We start from the raw sequence: 24,681 nt of genomic DNA, 5'->3' as shown, positions 1-24,681 counted from the left end.
AGTTGCCTCAGAATAGGGTGAAAGCAAAGTAAACAAATGTCAATCCTTCCATTGAAAATAACATGTAAGTCCAACCTCTCTCTTCCATTGCCTGAAACTAATTGTGAGCAGGAGGCAGCAAACTTCACCCCCAAAAAACAGACGGATTTAGCCCCTTTACACTCAATAGGATAAACTTTAAAAGCATAACGTTAAGCTATGGTTTGGCATTATGTCAGAAATGAGCCTGTTCGACTTTCAGACTTATGCACATATGCGCACACACACACATGCACTGGGGAGAAAATAAAAAAAACTTCCATTTTAGCTTTATAACTAAGAAATTCTAAACACACATAAATGAACCTAGGGAACTATAGTTTGCTTTAACCTATGGTTACAGAACAAACCAGTATATCAGACCATGGTGTTTTCAGAGGTGGCATCATTTTATAGGAAGTGGAAGCAGCAGCAATTAAGTAAGAGCAATTAAGCAGCATTGGAGTGTGGCAACAGTTAAGAATTTAGCATTCTGAAGGACGAAACTACAAACTGGAAATGTGAAGTTTAAACAGTTTGAATCATCACTGGGCAAAAACTCAGTGAAATTTGATCCCTGCTATCTTTAGATTCCATATGGAAAGAAAGACTGCTGCCACAGGATGGTGCAACAGTGCTCTCAGCGAACTAAAGGGAGGGGCTGAACATCTGCCTTGAATATTTCAGGGTCTGGAAAGTGCACTTATCCCAACCAGAAGTGCCATTAAATCCTCCTGACAGGCAGCCTTTGATCAGGATGGAGAAGCATGCAACCCAAAGGAATACTCGCTGAAAGCTTATGTTGCTTCTGTAGTGGTTGTTTCACAATGCTGAACACTCTTCATAGTGTTGACTTGGTATCGTACTATCCCTTAATTGTTTAGCAATTCAGTCATATAATCAGAAACCAGAGGTATTCAACTAACAAAAAATATTTCAGTTTATCATACTGTGATAAGGGTTTTCCATGTTCACTGAAGCTGCAAAATACTGGGAAACTAACTGTTAAGGGCCACACCCATAACAGACTAGGGGATTTAGTACTCACACGAGCTGGAGGAACAGCGGGGCTTGGTTGACCAGGTGCTCCCCATTTATGAGTACCACTTCCAGGTACCCAGCACCATGCATGTGCACAGTTGCACACAAATAGAACACACATAAATTGGGAGTTGCCTGTAATATGTTCACTTGCTTGAACTAGGACTTTTATTCTGAGACATGTGGCACTTATATGTTATCCTCAACCTTTTCAGACCATGGAACCACTTTTAACCCAAACAGGCATTTGGAGACCCATTTCTTAATTTTTTATTATCTTAATCTTTTGCATGGTGGTTGTGCTCCTGTTGCGACCCAACTTGGATCAGGCTATGACCCACTAGTGGGTCCTGACTAAGCAACATCCTTCCTTCAACGGAAAGCAGTCTTTTTTTCTTTTTTTTGCCTCTACTTTGATACTCTGAGCTGGGAAAATTTCAGGCAGCAGTTTGTATAAAAATTGATGCTGTCACTTAGAGTTTTCAAATATTTCCCCACTCTCTTGGTATTCTCATCTTACTGAGATTGCAGTATCAAACTTTCAAGAAGTGAAATGGAATGAGGAGGAGAAAAGGGGGGAGGATTAGGGTAACAGAAGAAAGAAAAGAAAGAAAATATAAACTCATCTTTATAAAGAGGAATTGCAAGCTATTACAGGCAATGAAGGAGGACACTGCATTTTATGAAACATTAACTAAACAGCACCTGGAAGTCAAAAGAAAAATAACTTGACTGTGAAGTGAAGGGAAGAACCTTTGAATTAGAACCAAAAAAGAAAAAATAATTTATATTCCAAGATGTAATTTGCTAGGTCAATACTAATTGTGCTTACCTGGAAGTAAATCCTTTCAGCTTCAACAAAAAATATGCTTAAGACTGAAGACTTAATCAAGAAAGTATGAAGACTGGAACAATTCACTATTAACACTAGTTTACATTTCCTACTAACTTCATTCAGATTACATATGGCTGTATCACTTTGAAATTACTTCATTCAAGTGAACTGAAGACAACTGACTTACTATTTCGAAGCCACAAAAGCCTGACAACAAGCCTGAGCATCCAAGGCAGCAGTAAAGATTACATGGGAAAGTATTCCTATCACATAGTTAAACTTATCACTTCAACAAATGACTTCTAGAAATGTGCCAAATTCTTTGCAGCCAGCATCAAGAGTTATCCCTGATTAGGACTGAAAACTATTCTGAATCCATAGATACCAGTACAAAAATTTTAGGAATCCAGGCAAATAGACATATGGGGTTTCTCCCCCCCCCCCATCCTTGCAGGGGAGCAGGGCACAAAAACTGAAGTAGAAATCAACTGCAGTTTTTCGTACTGAGAGTTATTTAATATAAAAACACAATTCAAATGTGGTTTTCTGATGAAACATAGCAATTACTCGCATATTTAGTCTTAGTTGATTCTGAATGCAGTGTCATTACATGAAATATACTGCACATGTCATTTTTTGGCACCTTTCTGTTTTAGAATACTGCTCTGAGATTTCACTTATTATGATCTATGGCTATATAACCAAATAAAAGTGCTATGACGAACCATGAAAGACTATAAGCCTTCAACCAACAGAGCACTATGCATATTCACAATTTGTTTGCAAAGAGCTTGTAGTACAGATTAAAATAACTGCATCTACAAAGCAATTTCTGAAATTACAGAGTGGCCAGATGGATATGTCAATTAATTAATGATTCCAAATTATAGTCCTGCAATATAAAAAAAGCTTGGACCCTGGCCAAAGGTTGTTCACAATTATGTTCCAAAGGAAGGACAAAGGCAAGTGTTCAAGCCAGAATTGCACATACTGGGAAGGAAATAGATTATACTGGGATGCTTCCTTCCCTTTTATAGGACTGAAACATTCACTGTATTTGAGGTTTGGCTACAATTGTGCATTCCTCCCTTCACTGTGTGCCTGCTTCTCTGAAAAAATCCTGGCCTGCCTTAATCAGGAGTTCTCCATTACATCCCAACTGGAGAACTCTAGCAATGTTGGTTAACAAACCAATAAGTCACGATCTGATCAGGTAGTCCTGAGGGCCTGCAGCATACAAGCAGACCCTTAGAGTCATCTCATCCAACCTCCTTCAATGCAGGATTCTCAACTAAAGCATCCGTGACGGATGGCCATGCAACCTCTGCTTAAAAACCTCCACTGAAAGAGAATCACCAACTTCTGAGACAGACAGTTCCACTGTTGATCAGCTCTTAATGTCAGAAAGTTCTTCCTGATGTGTCATCAGAATCTCTTTTCTAGTAACTTGAATCCATTGGTTCAGGGCCTACCCTTCAGAGAAGGAGAAAACAAGCTAACTCCATCTTAAAGCAAACCATGTGTCTGACTTGGTTTTGGGTTACTGTTTTGAAAAGTTGCCTCACAAACACATCACCTTTTCCTATCCATAGGATACAATTACTCACTCCTGGCAACAAGAACACACATGCATCCAGATAAGGAACCCCATATGCACAACTAATTAAAATCCAATGAACAACCACTGACCCATTAAAAGCAGCAATAGAAGGAAACAGACAAATGAAGGCCACAAATCTTCTTCCACTTGGCCCACTGCTTACTTGGTGCCCCCAGCTGGCTAAATGAGCCTTTTAGCTTGGACAAATTTTTAATAGTAGTCTTAAAAAATGGAGAAAATTGCTATAAATGCAAAAAATTGTCCTCATCCCCATATTTCCTCTTGTCTCCCTTCCTCCCCAGTCTTCAGCAAAGACATCAACAATGATCTGAATCATTAAACCTTGGTCACCTATTAAGAATGTGAGTAATAGAAAGCAATAGCAATGCAGTGAATAAGTGCACTGGCTTGGCTCTTTGCAACAAAGCTTTGACCCAAACTGACTGACCACTATCCTATCAGTAGCACTACAACCCTACTTCAAACTCTCAAGGCACTAGCATCAAGATTTTATTTGCCAGTGATTTTTCCTGCCCTGAGGAGGGGAATGGTAATTTATACACAAGTTAATAATAGACCACAGTTCTGGGGAGAGAATAATAATAAGGGAAAGGGAGGATGAGTTGATCTTTTGCAGGACACCATTTGCTTTTACAATGTGTTCTAAGATATTACCCTAGGATTTGGCAAGTCCACAACTACTAAAAGCTTCTGCTAAGTGCTATAATTAATTCTCTCTGGGCAAGCGTGAATATTACACTTTTTATATGGGCTCCATTTAAGAATCATTGGAATGTCACCACAAATTTTCAAAAACTCTTAACCCTCCCCTTCCCCCAAGCTGGGAAGAACAGCTCAATCATCTAAATGCCTTCTGTAACACCAGAAATCGTGCTGGTGGTTGAAAGAAGTTTGTGAGGCCTCTTTACCCAGCAACAGGGAAAGAAATCCTGAAATCCCCACCAGTTCAGACAGGAACTGTGCTTTTTTAAAAAATTAATGTCTGAGAGTAATAACATTATCCCTAACTACCCCTCAACAAAAATTCCAGGTTCTGAGGAAAAAACCAAAACTTCTCTCAAGTCGTTAATCAACTAATTTTGCTAGAGGCAAACTTTGCAAAAGTGATGAAGCTCCAATTCTCAATCCTTTAGATTCCCCTTACAGTGTCCCCCTTTCACAGACACTTTTAGCTTCACATCCCTCTTTTGATCTCTGGTTTGGCAACTATGGGGCAAGATCACAGAACAAACTCTCAGGAAACTGGCTATTATGTTGTATAAATGAAGCAAAAACATGCAAATACAGACACATTAAACATATTTATTTCTACATAGTTATTCATGGAACAGAAAGGGTCTGATGCAAGCTTAGTGATAAGAATAGTGTTAGAAACTCATATATATAAACTAGGTACCAAATGGCTCCTTAAACCAAGGTTACAGTTGGAATGTCTAGTTGCCATTTTGGAGCACAACAGCTCTAGAATGCATGCTAAGATGTATGAAGTCCCAGTATCTTAAAAGAGAATGTAGCAAAGGGTCCCAAGACTTCAGAAAGCGAAGTTAAAGATGCTAAGTCAGCCACTAATAAGCAAACTGAACTACAGTCATTCATACCTCGGGATAAATATGCTTCAGGAGAAGTATTTTCGGGTTACACTCCACAGCGACCTGGAAGTAACGGAGTGTGCTACTTCCAGTTTTTGCTGCTCGCGCATGTGCAGACGTTCAAAATGACATCACGCGTGTCTGAAGCGGCAAAACGCGACCCGTGCAGTCACATCTTACGTTCTATTCAGGATGCGAACAGGGCCCCGGAACTGTTCCCATTCGCACCTCGAGGTACCACTGTATATAGATTGTTCCATTTTATTCTTTTTAATTTATACCAACCGTCAGCCCTGTCCTAAAGGGCTGAAATGGCCTCCACATCCTTAGATCTATTTTTGTAACTAATTCTCATCCTCAATATGTGATTGTTCTAGCCTTTTTCAAAACTTTGCCCTGAAAAAGCAGTTTTCTTCATGTTTAATATTCTAGCAACTTAGTGCTGGATGGAATACCCCCTTCCACCCACCACCAGGCAGCATTAGCTTACCACAAGCTGAGAACTACTGCATATTGTGCAGAAGCAGCTTGTCTCAAGCCAGGAAAACATAGAAGCACTGTTTGAACACCCAACACCCACTGCAAACAAAATACTGTTCTCTAATTACTAACAGTGTGTGCTGTCTGATCTCTGAAAAGAGCGATCTGCTCATTATTTGATTCACTTTCTTTGCATTCAGCATTTACACAGCACTTTTTATTTACAAGGTGGTTCATCACCTTGAGAGGCAGAACCCTACTATCCTTATATTAAAATGTTAGCTTAGTGTACACGAGTATGAATGACTTGCCTAAGACATCATACCTAGGACATGACAGACTTACTTTCAAAACCAAACCTACCAAAACGAAGTGTATCTCAAAAGTTGCACTAACTTTTGCTTTTAAAGTCATCCTTTGGCCCGACATTTGCATCAGGGGCAAACATACACAATATTTCATTTTGCAGAGCAGCCAGGCATTTAAAAGCTAGTCATAGTAAAGTTAAATAAAGGCATTGGCTTCTGACTCATTCCAACAGGTGCCACAGAGCATTTATCCAGCAAGTCCTCTGCCAGATTCATTCTCTTCCACTTTCAAAGCCATTATGCTCTGGCAGTATCCCAAATGGAATCAAATTTCTTAATCCTATCAAAAAAAAAGTCAAGGTATGTGAATAAACATATTACAAATACATTTCCAGTGCAATCAAGCCATGCAGTTATTATTTTTATTATTCAATTTATTACCTGCCCTCCATACTAAGGTCCGTAGGCAGGTTACAGCAATTTAAAGTACAATATTAAAAATACTTTTAAAAACTTATTTACAAAAAACTGCAATCACAAAATATAGGGTGGGCTGAAAATATGTATCTCAGGTGTCAAATGCCAGAGTAAAGAAGTCCGTCTTCAGCATTCACCAAAAACTGTGTAATAAAGTTCCCAGACACACCTCTATGGGGAGGGAGTCCCACAACTTAGGGGTTGCCACAAAGAATACTCTCTCCCCGGGCACCAAGCTGCTGAATGCAGCAGAGCTACCAAGAGGGCACCCTCTGCTGATCTTAACACCAAAGAGGGTCCTGGGGTGACTTTACAGGATTGAGTATATTGGCCGGAATTTTGTAGAACAGTTGTTGTTGGTTTGTTTTTTTTTAAGGAATTTACTGGGCATTCCATAAAGTTATACAAGGCACATTCAAGCTTAGGCTAAGGATTTATATAAAGGATATTTAATATATCACAGAATCTTGGTTTTTGGTTTATAACAAAAATATATTAATTAGCTCTTTATATTAAATTCCATAATTACCAGCTCCAAATCCGCATTAAAAACTACATACCTATGCATTGTGTCAAACCAACGGTCTACCTCATCACCTTATTTCTGACAGCTGACAGCCAGATACCCCCAGAATGTGCAGAAGCAGGATACAGTATCAATGCTTCCACATCCCTGGAACCCCAAATTACGTATATAAGAAAGTTGTAGTTCATGAAAACATCAACACTGCCTCCCAAACAGAAGGAACCAAAACTGCATGCATGCTACCTCAAAACTGGCAGAACAGAGGTGGGAACTCTCAACCAGTTGGGCCTCCTGGCTTAAGCAGAGGTGTAGGTTGGTGCAGCAGATACTCCAGGCTCAGCAAAACAAAGAGCACTTCAGAGGTGCTGACCACAATGCACCTTTGAGCAAGGTGCCTCCATTCCCTTTAACTGTGCTAGACTTGACTTAAGACATGTTGCTCCAAGTAAGGAAGCACTTCTCAAACTATTGTCCAGGGACCACTAAATGTCTGATGACACCTTACGGTTTGATGGATGCTAGCAGCTCACAACATACAAAAATACACAGGCACATGTGGGAGCAGGAGTTGGCTAGAATGGAGGCTGACACATGCAAAATTGGAGAAAAGGAAAAGGAAGGGAAGATGTGGCTGGCTGAATGCAAGGATAGGAAGAAAACAAATAGAAAGGAGGAACTGAGTGAGAGGAAAAGGAGAAGCAGCACTGAACCTTCTTGTCCCTTTAAACACAGCTTCCTTAGAATAAAGGTACATACTTGCTGGTGTGCTTCATAATGCTGCCCATGCAAGACTGAAAGGCTTCCATTCACCAGATAAAAATCAACCTAGTTTTTTTTTAAGGCAATGTATCATGTTCCTTTAGGTCTTCCACGGATCTACCCAAACACAAAAACACATTTTTTATGGTAGTGCTGGTAAATCCCTCTTATGATTCCCACTAGATACAACCTAGATTAAATTGAAGTAATAAAGGCTGAAGCTACAGATTTAATGATTCCTGTGTGTTAAAACTCAATTGCTTTATCCTTAGAGCCATTCTGAAGGGAGTTATTCTCACCATTCTATAGACTGAAAACTAGCCCGATAGAGAACAAGGAGCATGAAATGTTTCCGCAGGTTAGGAACAACATTTTAGACATCTGATATTTTTTAAGTCCTGCCCAAGCTCACCCAGTAAGTCCATTACAGAGCAAGGGTTTGAAACCTCATCTCTCAGGTCCAGTATTCTATTCACTGGCACATACCATCACAGAGCTGGAAAGATAATCTAATTCAAGATCTCCAAAGAAGAATAATCCATTTCACCCTGCGTGCCCTTACCAATCAACTGTATTCTCCTCAAGCCACAACAGAGAAGCAAATGCATTTTTTAAAAAAATGATACTCTCAGAGCTCCAAGTGAGCTCTCATCACAAAGACAAAAAAGAGTATTAATAGAAAAGCAAAACATTTTGCCGCATAGGCAATCCAAAATCCAACTGTGTGGATCTTTTCTTCTGGTGCGTCATTGGGGAAACCTGCTTTTGTGGATCAAAATGAAAACTTTATGGCATATAGAATAGCAAAAAGCAGATCTAATCAATTAATCAAATTGATAAGGAAATGTAAGAAATGTCTGTTCTCATTGCCAATGCCTGATAGATCACCTACTGCCTACACTGTTTCAATACCAAATGTTTTCCACTAAGCTGTGATGTGCGATGTTAATTCTGGGAGTAAAGCAAAGGGCCACACAGGAGGGAACTCCATTACCTGAAAGGATTTGACTTATGAAGGATACCATGATCACCACACCCTAAGAAGCCACAGACATCAATTTTACTGACTGGATCCAACTAGCCACTGAGACAGGCTTCCTTATGACTGATCTGGGTCTCACAAAAGCCCAAGTCAGAGGCTGAACAATTCTGATGATAGTGCAAGTATGCATACAACCCGCTCTTCATAGGGTTGCACTCCCTTCTGAAGCTGCAGGCTTGCATGCTGGGAATATTCCTAGGCCCAAATGCACCCTTGCATTTCCATGTGGAGGCAGGAAAGAGGAGCTTCATCCATTTCCTTGAGAAACCAAACCTCTCCTCAGCTATTCACACTCTGGTCACCTCCTTGTTAACTACTATAGCATGCTTTACATGGAAATGCCCTTGAAGATAAGACTAGTTTAGAATGAGACTTACAGGGTACTGACCAAATACAGTATGGAAGATCAGATCATATTAAACTACTTCTTAGCTAGCTGCACTATTTACAAATTTGTTTTGAGGCTCAAGTTCTGAACATCTTGGGTCCAAAATATTTTAAGAACTGACTCTCCAAGAACTTCCGCCGATCTTCTCAGAAACCTCTCCACCTTCACTTGTGCAGAAGAAGCGTGTGAGAGAGGAGGCCTTTTTTGATTGTGGCACCAGGTGTGGAATAACTCCCTGAGTTATACTTGACCTAATCACTGCTCACTTTTAGACAAGTAGCAAAGACTTCTACTACATATCAGCAGTTTTTAGAATATCTTTCTTAGCAATCTTTATAAATTGCCTTAATCCTTCAGAAATATATAAATATTAGAAATTAAACATTTCAGTCACCCTCTATTTTACAGCACAACCACAAGAAAGATAAATTATGCTTTGAATTTCGCAAAAGCTTTTAATACAGATATGGCTTGGCATGCCATTCAAAACTTTGAAAGGCAGGGCCTTCAGAACCGGAGCATGACAACACTGAGAAAGCCAGAACAGGAAGTTCTACAATGGCAAAGTTTCTGGTCAGCTAACTGTGGAAAGATAAGGCACATAATTCCAGTACAGATGTAACAATCCCAATAATTTAACCACCATTATGAGATTATGAGGGGATTGCAGGATAGCTTACTAGATCTTTCTGGCCCCTTGCCTCCCACAAAAATTCCCCTGCACTGCCAGTCTTAATTGTGGTTCCATGTTACATCAGCACTAATAGTAATCACAGATGATGCTAATGAGGTTCTCTCAACCATGGGAAAAACCTCAAATCCTGGTCTCAGCTCTTGGTTAAAAGGTAACCCTAATTTAAGGCTGGGAAGAGAAATCATACTTGAGGAGAGAAGGAGCATGCAATCCCATGACTCCCACTATTTTAAAGTGCCATTACTGTTTTTAAAACTATGCTACTTTTGTGTAAGTCTTGCAAAAAAGTGGCGTATACATTCACAAGTAATAGTAGCAATAAATGATATATTTTTAAAAAAATATCTGTCTGATGCAGTCCATCCAACAGTCAACCCTGTCCCTCATGGTTAATATACCTGCTTCTGTGTACAAGTGATGGAGAACTGAATTCAGCTGGTGGGCCAGATTCTTCTCTCATCCGCAAGGGATGAAAGGTGGTCAAAATCCCCACTCCCCATCGGCTGCATAAGGAACATACTTTTGGCGCACATGCAAAATCCCTGCTGAACTGAGCTTTCTAGTCCCCATCCATGTGCTCTCACCAGATATCATGTGCTTTGAGCTTTGCAGAGAATCAAAAAATCCAGATGTGTTCCTGTCAGCTCAATTGTACTAACATAGATTTAAACAGGCAGGAATCTGCCCACCCGCCCCTATTCAATTTTGATAAAATTCTCAATGGGGAGAGAAAAGGAGGTTTCAGCAGGTGGAAAGGTCACCAGGAATCCTCTTCTACCCCCCATATCACCTTTTGTATGTTGAAGTTATATATAAATGGCATAGGACTGGCTGACTGAGGGAGACGAATTGATTGTCTACTCCAATCCCTTACTGTGAGGCAGACCACAGTTATGGAATCCACTGCAGTAAAATGTAGCAACCAACCTGGATGACTTAAAAGAGGACATAACCATGCATGATAAGCTCATCACTTTGTCATGATGGCTATGTAGTACTTTCAGTGTTAAGAGGCAATGCTTCTCTGACCACCACTTTCTGGGCATTACAAGTAGGAGAGCTGCTGTGCGTATGAGCTACCCATAGGCTCTGGTTAGTCACTGTGAAAACAGTGCTGGATTAGATGGGCCTTGGGCCTGACCCAGCAGGGCTCTTCTGTTCTTATGCTGTCACTACCACACACAACCACTGCAGTTCAATCCAGTGTGTCACAAAGAGAAGTTGCACCACAAAAAGCTATCCACAAAACAAACCAGTTTCAGATTACTCATTCACGTAATCCAAGTCACACATTCCAGAGGAGGGTGGATCATTGCCCAAGTTAAATCCTGATCAAAAAGTCATCTCTAGGGCATGTTAAATAGGCATTTTATCGAAGGCTGGCCTACAAACTTACAACCATCCCAAACAAATGTAGCCTACCAACCGTCTGTGCTTGACAGTCAGATACTCAACAATTCCCCTGCAGCAACCAAAACCAGTTTTGCATCACTAGTGCAACACCATACATGGCTGGTAAACTATGCCCATTTTTCAAGATCACATTTTTGTAGACTTGGTACAAAGTATGCAGCAGCTGAAAATACTGAGGTGATGGTGCTGGCAGCCACAACAATGCCTCCTTAATAAAGCGTCTTCCCTTTCTTGAAGAACTGGGACAAGCCATAATCTTATTAAACCCAAGATTTTTATCACAATGCCCCAGTTCTCACGTAGCACTAAGCCAAACCATGGCTAAGCATGAATTAACAAGCTGCATAATATGATAGAGGAAGATGTTTTAAAGCAAAAAAGTTATAATGGCCTGGTTACACATAAGACCAAGCCAAATGATGGTTCCATATGCATGAGTACACAAAATGAAAACTAAAGGCATTTTACTCTTCCCCAGGCCCAGCTGCTGCTGAACAAGCCCAGGTTTGCACATATCTCCCCAAAGAAACCATGAGCGGTAAGGCAAGAACAAACCTTGGCTACTACACAGCTTGCGGTTTGTTTAGAGTGAGATAAACTATGAGCCCATGTTCACATATAACACTAAGTCAAACCATGGCTTTGCTTTGGGTAATGTGACAGCAGCAAAACCAGGGGAGGAGCAAAGCAGCTGTGAAATTTTCATTCAGTGTACCCAACACATTTGGATATTCATACTTAGCCATTTTTTAGCTCAGTATTATGCACAAACCAAGTCATTATCTCTTTTTTACTTGAATACATTTTCCTTTCTAACATGCTGCAGATTTTAGACATCATCCAAAATGTAGAAGGGAGAGATTACTTTAAAGTCACTATGTCAAAACAATCTGGAAACACTTGCTGTACAACTAATTATTTGTAACAACTCATTATTTGATCAATATTGCATCTGGAGACTGAACATACAGAAGCTACATGCAAATTCCCTCTTACCTTCATCTCCCTCCGGTGCATAAGAAGCTGTAATGATGTCGATGTCAGCACAATTCATCACAATCTGATTAGTCGCCTGCTTCACCTGTAAAATACACATTCAACTTTATAACTTAATGTTTCATTTAACATTGAGTACGGTAACATTAAAAAAAAAAGGTTTGGCAAGCTGTTGAAGTGAACTTTTAAAGCTGCTTCAATGCAAATAAAACCCAAAACCACTATTCTTCCATTCACACCTACAGCATTTTCACAGGAGTGATTGTTTACAACATAGTGAACAATCATTATATTTATAACTTTATAGTGAGTATTACAATCTCACAGTGAGCAACTTGCTCAATACAGAATATCCCCTCTGGATAAGTAGTTTACCATACCTAAAGGAGAGCAAGGATTGCACAGTGGCTGGAAAGTCAACTGGAATCTGCAGCCTAAGCTACCCCACAACACTGTATCAGCTAGGGTTGGGAAAAGTCCAAAATTGTGGTCATATAAGTTCCTAGAAGTTTTAAACTGATACTCAGAAATCCAAAATAATTTTTCAGCTCTCTACATGCTGGTGCCTCTACAGAAAAAGCTGATTTTCAGGAAACTGGTTGTTTATTTTAACCCTATTCAAGTTTTGCATGCACCACAGTTATTGTTATTATTTATTAAATTTCTATACGACCCTTCATCCAAGAATTATAGGGTGGTTTACAATATAAAAATACAAAAATGCATACCAAAGTAACAAACAAGAACAATACCACCACAGTATTGTTATTAAAAAGCCACGAATGCCCAAATGATACAAATTTGTTCAAATCTCAATAGTGAATTCAGAAGACTAGCATTCCCATCAACACTCATGCTCCCCCCCATACTGTTCCATAGTTACTATGCATTGAGAACCAACTGGAATTAACTGACAGATCCAACACATGAAGGCCCCAACAACCAATGCTTGTCAGGCAAGTTAAATTTTCAGTCTATCCAACAAGACTCCTTTAGCAAACTAGGTCCACTCAAATATCAAGCCAAGGCAACTATGTAGCATGTCAATAAAGAGAAACAGCTAATCCCTATTTGACCCAAAGGGAATGGTGCCACATTTAACTTTAAAGATATACCTTTAACACCCTACACCAGAGGTGGCTTCCCATCAGATCCAGCCAGCATGGGCAATGGTCAGAGCGATGGGAGTTGGGAATCCAACATCTTGAGTGCCAAATGTTAGCCACCCCTGTCCTACACACTCCAGAACATATAATACATGAACAACCAATATGTGGCCCTGAACAACATGAGAGGCTGTTTTTGAATGTACCTTCATTGTCATTTAAATGTGATATGTTAATATTCTTGCACACACAGAACAGTGCCTTTCAAGAGTGTGTGAAGCACCAGAAAACATTTACAGAAACCAAGTTAATGGTTACATATAATTAAATGTTCAGCCCCATGAAGATCCAGAAACAAGGCATCAACAAATTATGCACACAGGCAGCAGTTTATAGAAAATGCGAGCTTGTGAAAATGGACTCATGCTAGCAGGAGTCAAATTGATTTCAATAAGGCTTCACTTACATGATACGCTCAGGATTAAATCTTGTTTGAGAGCAACAAAAGCAAGTATCCAAATGCAGTTCAACATGCGACATTTTATATTGCAGGCAAATAGAAAATGCAGACATTAAATGCTTTGCAGGGAAGCAGATACATTAAGGAAAGAGCTATGCAATGGTGATTAATATTTGAAAGCCTCTTACAGAACTGGAAAATTTGTTTTCTGGAAAGCAGCTAGTACAAACATGAATACTGACATGTGAACTATTTTTTTCAAAAAAAAAAAATCAAGTAATTAGAACAGAAACTATGGATTGTATCCAACTAAGTTTTACTCAGACCAGACCCACTGAAATTTATGGATCTGGGTTAGCCATGCCCATTCATTTCAGTTATACTCAGAATATAACCAATGTTGGGTACAACCCTGTATGTTCATCAAAAACATTCACTTCCAGTTTTCCTGCAACAACACCTCATACAGTGAATAATTACTGGAACTACTAATGGCATTCTTTATTACATCTATTAACAGGGGCAGCCTGTCCAATTTCACCAGCTGAGGTGTAATAGGAAGGTGCTGCCCTGCCCATGCACTGCCTGCCTCCCCCCTTGCCACCTCCACCGAAGCCTTGCTGACCAGGGTTGTGCAGCTGCAGCTTACAAGGTTCTGGCGAGATTGCCCAATGCATCCAGAGGCATCTGTGAAATGTTGCAGGCTCTCATGAGATCTCATCAGAACCCACTGCAACCACTTCTTGCTTCTCCAGCGGGAAAGGTGCACCCATGGATGTGCCCCTTGGATTCTACTGCCTGAGGTGCCTGCCTCATAGACAGGACAGCCATGACTATTAAGGAAAAATGTGATAGCTTGAACAACTGTAGGGAATATCAGTTTTCTACAAAAAGAAATGCAAGTTTTAGAAAAAATGCTGATAAATGAGATCAAAACAAAGTTTTCCCATTAATACAGTGCATGCACAATACAGAATCCCCATGCACAGGTGAAAACATTTTTTCATAAAATGGGAAGTCTGTGTTCCTTATTATAGAACCTCATGTTGATATTTTCAGCAGCAGTAGCCAGCTGTGGTCAAGTGGATTGAATGTGGAGTCTGTATGTTATTCAATAGAAAGTAGTCAATGTGGTGCCCTCCAGAGATTCTTTACAACTCCTGTCTTCCTTGCAATTGACCGTCCTGACTGGGGTTGATGAACATCTGGAGGGCACGACACATAGCACAACTGCCACAGTGATAAAAAATACTCTCCCAATGTCACTTCCTGAATTTAGCCATGTAGATAGGACTAGAGCAACTATAACAGAGCACCCCAAATTCCTATCCCATGGCACTAGTCCAAGAGGATACCACAGTTGATGGTATCATAATTCACAGAGATTGTGAAGCAGAAGAAAGGTTGCACTTCCCATGTACTGCTCCTATAATCTGAATAACTTTAGCAGAGCAATGGGGAACCTGCGGCCCTCCAAATGTTGTTGGGGCCCCACCCAGCTTGGCCAATGGTCAAAGATGATGGCAGCTATAATCCAGCTATTTTTGGAGGGCCACAAGTTCTGCATCCTTGCTTTTAATAGTTAGCCTTTCATTATATTTTATATTACACCATCTTTTATTATAATATGTTCTATTAACATTTTAGGTATATTTTAGAGATAGACAGACTTTTATATACCAGCAATCTATGTGTGGATAATTGGTGTGTTGAACTTTAAAACACACAATAACTTTAGCCTAGGATATATCCTTCTTTATATTCTCTCTTATGCACTATGCTCTTCAAAAGAGGATCTGTTCCCTTATTCATTAAAGTATGGATGAGGACAAAGTTCTAAGAGAAGAAGTAGCATGTAGAGGCCAGGAGAGTGAGCAGTGAGATGAGCAGCTAATCCCTCAATCAGAATTCACCACTGCTTACAACTTTATAGTCCATGCCAGACAGCTAGCCCTCCCAATATCTTGGACTGTGACCAAGTTATTTATTCTCCAAAATACATGAAATCAAACCAATTTCCACCCAACAACAGAAAGAGCTTTGTAAGATCACATCTGTGAACAAAGGAAAGCAGCTACAGTAATTATAAGGCCTTATCTAGGCAACCACATTTTCCCACTGATTTGCATCCAATGTGGATTATAGTATCCAAGCAGTAAATCTGCTAATAGAAAACAAAGCAACAGCTTCCTCTGCTCAAGACTCCTGTTCTATGCAGGAAAAGAATGCAATTCAGCATTCAGATGACAGTTTGACAATCTTTGTCAAAGTCAATTCCTATGCAAAAGTTGTTCTTAAACTTGTATAACCACTTGGCTGAGTTTAACTAATTACAGCGTTGCTGACATCAGGAATTTCAGAGGTTGGAGGGCCAAATCTGCCTAGATCTAGAAATAATGGACCAACAGGCTAGACACGAATGCCAGGAATTCCAAGATATCCTGCCTGAAATATTGCTACCTACAAAAGGCAATTCGTGAGTATTCAAAGATCTACTTTAGGTATGCCCAAGTACCTTTGCATATCTAGTAATATTTTTTTCTCTTTGAATAGCAAAGCACCCTATACTATAACACAAACAACTTCTAAAAATCCCCAGATTATCAAAATCATTTGTTATGTGGCATAAGAAGCTACAGCTCAAGAAAACCGTCAAACATCCTTTTTAAGTGTGTGGAACTAGTTGTGTGGATCTTTGGATCCCAGCCATTGCCCTAGTTACTGTAATTTTCAGAACCTCTGGTGAAAACGTATTACTGTGTTAAAATTTTTGACCTTCAACTATTGCCCAACCAGTGTACAAATATATTGCGCGCACACAGTCGAAGATATTCAGCATCTTAAACAGACTGAACTGAAACACAAAATTAACACCTAATCAGCATGATCTACAAACCTGGCAGATACTGAACAAGCAAGCTATAAAAAGCAGCAGGCAGGTTAAAGTTTACTAAGTACATCAGCATGTCCTTCAGCTAAATCAGAAGACCAATGAGACACTACAAATGAAGAGATTTAAAAGGTCCCTTCCTTTGTCTGACCTTTAAGGTAGAAGATGCCATTCACAATCTGACATTCTCCTGACAGCTTATATGCATAGCAGAAACCTACCCTATTATAGTATGGAGGGCATTATTTTACAGTGGCTCACAAAGTTAAAGTCAGCTTCCAACGTAAGGGAAGGCACCCTTAATACCTGGTACCCTTATTCTCATAGAATATGTCACACCATAAAAATGCTTTGGCTCTAATACAGGCTTGCAATACAGTTTCAAGGTCAAAGGCGAAATTAGTTTTCTGGCCCAGTATTGTGGGGAACAGCTCTCCAAAGACTCAGTAAGGCTGGGAAAGACCTCTGCCTATGTTTTGAACTGGACATTCAGAACTAGCCATGAAGTTACATATCTCCTGCTTCCCTCCCTGAATCACCCCCACATTTATTTAAAACTACTAAATGTTTATCCATACAAAGAGATTTCACACTGCTTCAAAAATCTGTTCAAGGCAAGGACCTCCACAAACTCCCTGTGGGAGGAATTCTGCAAATTAATAAAAAAGTATCCATGATCCTTTGATGTCTAAACCCCATACAGAGCAGGTAGCACAGCAAGGTGTTCTCAACTGAGCACTGAGAAGGATATGAGGTTATAAACACTTTGGGGTTTTAAGTTTATGGCTTAGTTTACTATCTGAATCATTGCTTAACAGTGGTAAACCAGCGCTTACCATTGATGCATCATTCCCTCAAGTCCCTCCAAAGGGACATTTTTTCTTCCCATCTGATGTTGCAGGAAAAGCCAGCAGCATCTCCTTTCTGCTGCATCTCCCAAATGCCCAGTGGGAAAGAAATCATTTCTCCTTTCTGCCACCAAGGTTTTTTTGTGCATGAAAGTAGAGGTGGTCATTGGCAGAAACAGTGCTTTCACAGAAAGTACAGGAGTGCTCACCAATGGGGAAAGCCAGTGTAAGAGTTTATGGAACCCAGCCTCTGTACTGTGCCTCAAGAGTTGTTGTTTTTTTAATTTCAAAGATAAGAGTATTTTAGTTTCCAGGATAAAAAGAAGAGACGCCTTATGAAAGAATGGAGCCAGAGACTTTTTAAACTTAGCATAAATACTGCTGTTTGCATTACAATCCTATGTTTTTGCTGTTGTGATTCCTTTTATGTTGCTTATATTTTAGATAATTTTACAGTGTTTAAATGTTGTTAAGCTGCAATGAGAAAATACTGTATTTTTATGGACAAATTTATTAAATATACATATCTATTCAGAGCTTCCATTTATCTCACTGAACTTATTTCCAGGAAAGGTTGTTTTTTTTTTTTTTTAAGGTAAAGGACCCCTGGATGGTTAAGTCCAGTCAAAGGTGACTATGGGGTTGCAGTGCTCAACTCGCTTTCAGGCTGAGGGAGCCAGCATTTGTCCACTGACAGCTTTCCAGGTCATGTGGCCAGCATGACTAAACTGCTTCTGGTGCAATAGAACACCATGATGGAAGCCAGAGTGCACGGAAATGCTGTTTACCTTCCCATCACAGCAGTACCTATTTATCTACTTGAACTGGCATGCTTTCGAACTGCTAGGTTGGCAGGAGCTGGGACAGAGCAGCAGGTGCTCACTCCATCACAGGGATTCAAACCACCGACCTTCCAACTGGCAAGCCCAAGAGGCTCAGTGGTTTAGACCACAGTGCCACCCACGTCCCTCCAGGTAAGTATATCCAGTACCGTAGCCATAATAAATTGCCTTATCAACAAAGAATTGTGCTTTCATGGTTCTTCAACAAAAAATGAAAATGTTACACAACAATTGTAATGGGTCACTAGACAGGGAAGTATTTTTGTGGCTACCAATAAACTTAGTGATTGTGTTAACATACTATGTGCCAGTTTATTACACTTAAACACATCATAGCATTGGATTTTTCTTCCCAATATGCCAAGTTTTTTACCAAGTAGAAAAACAAAGCAGTGCCAAAATGAAAGGCTGAAAATAAAGTGTAACTCATTTACCAGCCTTTGAAATAATGTGACTTGCTACAGCATCAATAATAATCAAATATCAGATGATCAAAGTTTCCTGTTCTCTAGAGCTGGTATGAACAAGAGAGCTGCCAAAGCAAAGGGTTCAATTAAAAAGCTTATATGCTTGGCCACTTAGTGTCCTAAAATGAGGTTACAAGCACCGTTTAGGATATCTCATTGGAAACTGAAGTGCATTAAGTTGTCACCAATGGAAACTCTCTGCAACAGCTGAACTCCTATTACAAGTCTCTTTCACTGATAAGTGTGTTGACCTTCTGCTAATCTGGTGCTTAAATTGGTGGGTTAACATTATGGTTTTCAGTTGTTCTATGATTGTTCACTGACCTTGTGAAATAGTAGAGGAAATTACACTTTCAAGACACAGCTGAAAATGTTTCCTTCAACGTTTGGCTAACTCCAAGTTACTCAGGTGGCAACATTTTATTACTTTTTTATTATTAACCTTTGTATCCCATGCTCTATGCAAGGAGTTTAGAGCAACATGCACAGGGATTTATCCTGACAGCCTTGTGAGATAGTGACTGGCCTAAGGTCATGCAATGTGCTTCATGGCTCAGTGGAGGATTTGAAGCCAGGTCTCTCTAGTCAAAGTCCACTACCCCCACTGTTCACTATACCACACTGGCTCCCTTTAACCTTCAAGTGAGAAAGTATTTTGTCCCAGGACTTAGCATGAACCTGTGCAGTCACAAAGCAATACTGGCTTTCTCCCAAATTACTTCTGGTTTCAGGTCCTGTAGATTTGGACATATCACAATCATCATTCACAAGACACTCAACATTATTAAGTTAGGTTTGTTTTTCATTTCTACACACACTGAAAAATACAAAATCGAGAGATATTCTAAGTTATTTTCAGATCATTCTGACCTCCCTTCTAATAGGAGGTTGATTCAAATTAGACACACTGACCACAACAGAAATATATTACTCCCATTTTCCTCCTGGGGATTTGTTCAAAATCACCAAGCAAGTGCAGGGTCAATCTGTAACTTGAATCAAGGCCCCAAGACATACTGTAGGCACTGGGCCACCTTATAAGCTGCTAGCATATACCTAAGCACATATTCTGACCCTTCTTATACAACTGAAGGCTTTCAAGATAAATTTTAACTTAAGACAACTGTCAGGAATGCTTCAGAAAGTAACTTAAGTGTCTTAAGCACACACATTCAGATTCCTGAACATTATCTCAAGATACTTTAAAACAGCAATTTCAGAAATTCCCCAGAATTTCCCCAAACTATGAAATGGAACTTGCTAAGTTTAAGCTAAATCATGTACATTAGTTCTCCACAAACTGCCCATTTCAGAAACATTAGCTTTTATAACTACTGGAAACATGCTCAATTCTATGCTAGGGCTGAAACAGGGGAAATGTTATTGTCTCTTATTTTAAGTGTGTTATCATCAGCCACAAACTACAGCACATTTTGAAATGATTTTTACAAGTGTCAAAAGCCAGTCACAGGGTGCTAGCATAATTGACCAAGGAACCTTTGCAGCAAGGTGGAGGGGAAATAATTAATACGCCTTGTTCAATCTTGGCTACTTTCCATCCTAATTTAACACCCAACATTTGCAAGTGTCACCACACTTATTGAACACATTTGCTTGAGAAATCATGTTTTTATTTAACTGAACTGGTGGTTCGTTTATAGCCTCATTCTCTTCCCTTCCTCCCACCCAACCCCCATCAACAGACATACCACAGTCCACAGTTAACTTGGAAACATGCACACCATTCTCTGCTGGAGTTGTTTTCAAAATCAGAATCATTTTAACAACTTGCATTCCATTTCCCTGCATGTTGTCTCCATGGTATTTACACAACTGGTCACCTTTCAGTGTTTCCTGCTCTGCTTATGTAGCCAAATACGCTCGCTCAACACTTCAAAGTGAAATTTGCTCCTGCTGAGACACAAAGCCAGTTATGGACAAAACAAATTTTCTCCATCCCAGTCAGTTGGGGCTCTTTCTGGACACTGCTGCCTTCTGAATAATGGAGTTTAACTTGTCTTTTAATATCTATAGTGTCTTGAAAATACTTCCCCTTATAAATAATTCAGTTGGTTTGCATGTACCCTTAAAGGCTGAAACAACTAGTTTGTATTGCAAACTAGCTCACTTGAATGCTCTTGCAGATATGCTCTTGCTGAATGAAAGGAAACCATCAAACCTTTTTTAAAACACCAAGAACAACACCACCTATGATTTCTAGACATGGCTTCAATGTCATGGCTGAACTATCTGGTCGGGACTTAGAATTGAAGCACTCTGAACAAAACTAAATATTGTGGGGTATTTTAGTACTAGCCTGAACCAGGAAAAGTCCCAGGCTCCTGGTGATCCATCTGCCTGAATTAATGCTGAAATCTAAGGAATTGCTGAGTCATATGAAATATACATTTTCTCAGTATTGATTATAGCATGTTTGAAACTTTCCAATTTTAAATGTCAGTCTAAAGACCAGCTAGTAGAAACTAAGTGCAAATAAATATTACAGGACATAGGTTTGTATTTTAGCAAAGTTTTGGAGACTGCCGTATTAGCTAAAGGAAATAGAAGCAATTAAAAAAATCTACATTTCCTTCCTATCTGTAGTGCAATCTTAATCATGTCTACTCAGAAGTCAGGCCTATTCAACTCAATTGGGCCTGGTCCCAGATAAGTAAGGATAGGATTGCAGTCTTAATAACTTTTATTCACCAACAGTATTCTTCATGTTCTCACCAGTCCCAGAAATTCTCTCCAGTTTATATCATGCCATCCTCCCCAAATCTAAAATATGCCAGAAATAGAACTAGTTTAGCATACAGTACTCCTCTTGACCGAATTATGCCCCAGGAGACTTAACCAGCCTTACTCATGAAGGATTCATTATTAATGACAGGGTTTTAGAACTCTATGACAAAGAGCTGTGTTACAAAGAACTGAGGCTCTTCCTGGTATCTTAAACTGTACCTTATTCATTTGAATGATCCCAGATTAGGAAAGAGCCCAGAGAAATCTAGCAAACTGCATTTCTCACACACCTGTTTTCAAGGAAATCTGTCCTCTGTGTTAAAAGAAACCTGATGTCATGATTGTGTATTGCACAGACATTTTCTCAGATAGGTAGCTGAAATAAGCAGGCCTATCAATCTCCATCCCGTCTGCATTTTAACATTGTGCAGAAACTTTACCCAAGAATCATCCCACTGTTCTGCTGACTGAAATCAACAATCCCAAATCTAAGAAAAAACAGCAGTGTTACTACAATACTGAGGAAAAAGTAAAAAATACTGACTACAAAAACAATATCAGCAACACAAAACACACATTTCTTTAGGCTTTGTTAGGAGTCTTGCCCTATGGGAATGTAAGGCAATGGATAAAGATCACTAATATGATTCCTTAGTTCTAGTTACAGGTAGGTAGCCGTGTTGGTCTGCCATAGTTGAAAAAAAAAATCCTTCCAGTAGCACCTTAGAGACCAACTGTTTCAGTGTATCTGAAGAAGTGTGCATGCACACAAAAGCTCATATCAAGAACAAACTTAGTTGGTCTCTAAGGTGCTACTGGAAGGATTTTGTTTTGTTTTGTTAGGATTCCTTAGGAGAGACACAGGGAAAGAAAGAGCATCACAAGAATGTGTACCAAGACATAAGGAAACAATTCCACTTGCATCTCTTTCCTAAGCTCTACTCACTTCCACACCTAATAGGCGGACTATCACATAACTTGAGACTGCAAATACAAACAATCTACTAAAAGATACATACTCCATTCCACTACCTTTCACATCACACAAAAGCCCTACTGCTGAGCAAGGCACTCCTTCATCTGCTCATATTATTCCCTATTAAGGAAGCCATGAAAAGCATGAACCAACAGTCCCCCATCTCTTACCCTGAGTCCAAGAGGAATGTCCTGCACATATAATTCTCAACATGACATTCATTGGCAAAAGTCTCCCAAGCTCAACACTCTTTAAAAAAAACACCTTTCCAAAGAAAGTTCCTGCCCTTAATTCTAAGAGAAGACATGCCAAACTCATGGTTTGCTCCTTTATAATTCTGATCCAAAATAATTGAATATTGCCCGTCTGAGATCATTTTGCTACAAATTTTACACCGCTTACTTGAATCGCCTTGCATAGTCAAAGATACACTATATGTCATGAATCCAAGAAGAACCTCAATCACAAATTCCTCAAGTAATTGTTCCCATCCTAACTAAGAAACCTTCTCCAAACCTACAGGACCAGAGATAAAAAACTGCTAACATCAGGATTCCCCAACCTATTCAATCTTACAAGAATGTATCCACCCCTTATGAATTAGACTTCCTCATTAAAACCAGAAAATCTTCTCAACTTCTTGAAGAAGCCAAGAGGCCACCTCCCATCCTAGAGAACATGCCCTTCATTCCAGGAAACACACTTATTTTAGGCAAGTTTCACCCAATTTGGAAGTGTACTTCCCAGCAGCACACTCAAAGAACAGATCTCCCTCTTTCACCAAAGGCAGGCATACCTTCTCGCTCAGGTAAGTCTTAACTCCCCCCTCCCTAAAACAACAACAACACAACGCGCACACAATACAAAATCTCAGAAGAGCAGTAACCACTAACCTCCTCGGGAGGCTGCCCCCCCCCCAGAAACATGATCCAGAATCAGCCAAACAGGTACCACTGTCCCCCCAAATACTCCACCCCACCCCTACACTTCATAGAAACCCTTCTCCCCTTTTTACTCGTGCATCTTCTTCCCATCCCTGCTGCCCAAGCCCCAAACCCGACGCTTACCCCAATTCTATCCATCACGGAGCTATTCGCCCGCATTCCTCCTCTTGGGGCCAACTCCCCACCTTCTTCCCCGGGCGCACCTACCCTACCCCACACACCGGGGCCTTCCAAGCCACAGTCACCATCGCCCGCCCCGAACCCTACACGCACTCCTTTCCCCACCCCAAGCCCACACGTTCACCCTCAGATCTTTACACACATACACGCGCGCGCGCCCTCCCCTCGCCTCGCCCACTTCCAGCCCCGCGTTTACCTCCACGGCGGCCTCGAGTTTCCCTTCGAAGGTGAAGTCGATAAGGTCAGGCTTGAGGCAGAGCCCGTAATTGATGGGGCGCACCTCGCCCGGGAGCCGCTCGAAGGGCCGCTTCTCCGGCATCGCGGCGGCGGCGGCGGCAGCGAGACGGCAAGAGAAGGTGGCTGAGGAGAACGACGAGGCGGCGGCAGCGGAGGTTGCTGCTGCTGCTGCTGCTACTGAGGCGAAGGGGGAGGCCCAGCGCGCGCGCGCACTGAGGGGGAGGCGGCGACCCCCCAGTGACAGAAGGCGGAGACCGAAGCCAGGAGGCGGAGGAGGATGGGGAGGAGCAGGCCGCACCTGGCCCAACCGAGAGAGAGAAGGGGCGAGGGCCTCCAGCGAGCGAGCCAAGTTGACCTGCTGTGGGTCGTCGTGCTGCTGTCGCTGCTGCTGCTGCCTCCGCCGCCACCCTCCTCCTCCCTCCTTAGACGGCCGTGGATAGGACTGCCTCCACTGCGCGTGCGCGCTCCAACTTTCTCTCCTCCCCTTGGCCTCGCGCGCCTGTGCCCCCTCCCGGCCGAGGAGGGGAGCGGGGAGGCGGAGGGCGCTCGCGACGTGACGCACGCGCCGGAGCGCCTGCGCGCTGGTAGTAGTGAAGGGCGGCGGCAACCGCGAGGCGCCTGAAATGAAGAGAGCTAGGAGACGTCCACCACGGGCCATTGGGATCCGCCCGCGCCTTTTCCTCCCTGTTGTTACCAGAACTTGGCTTTTTTTCTTTCTTTCTACGGCGGATGAGGGGGAGGGGACTCGCGTGACGGACAAGTCTCGTGGTAGATACGTCAACTAGTAAACCGAAGCAAA

At 41.0% G+C, this 24,681-nt stretch overlaps 1 protein-coding gene and 1 long non-coding RNA gene across 3 annotated transcripts in view; one reads left to right on the top strand and one right to left on the bottom strand.

Moving 5' to 3' along the window:
- The window catches only part of NPEPPS (aminopeptidase puromycin sensitive), a 74,109-nt gene extending 49,554 nt beyond the window's left edge, over positions 1-24,555 (bottom strand). For both annotated transcript variants that reach the window (XM_082197177.1, XM_082197176.1), the window contains exons 1-2: positions 23,842-24,555; positions 12,188-12,272 (exon numbers count right to left, since the gene is read on the bottom strand). In XM_082197177.1, the coding sequence (XP_082053303.1) occupies positions 12,188-12,272; positions 23,842-24,540 (784 nt within the window). In that variant the 5' untranslated portion in view covers positions 24,541-24,555. The remainder of the gene's footprint in view (positions 1-12,187; positions 12,273-23,841) is intronic.
- The window catches only part of LOC309517882, a 255,439-nt gene that overhangs the window by 218,672 nt on the left and 12,086 nt on the right, over positions 1-24,681 (top strand). The gene's annotated exons all lie outside the window — the stretch shown is intronic.

The sequence above is a fragment of the Podarcis vaucheri genome (genome assembly GCF_965113315.1).
Source record: "Podarcis vaucheri genome assembly, chromosome: 13".
Classification (NCBI taxonomy): domain Eukaryota; kingdom Metazoa; phylum Chordata; class Lepidosauria; order Squamata; family Lacertidae; genus Podarcis; species Podarcis vaucheri.
This window is presented reverse-complemented; position numbering and strand designations above follow the sequence as displayed.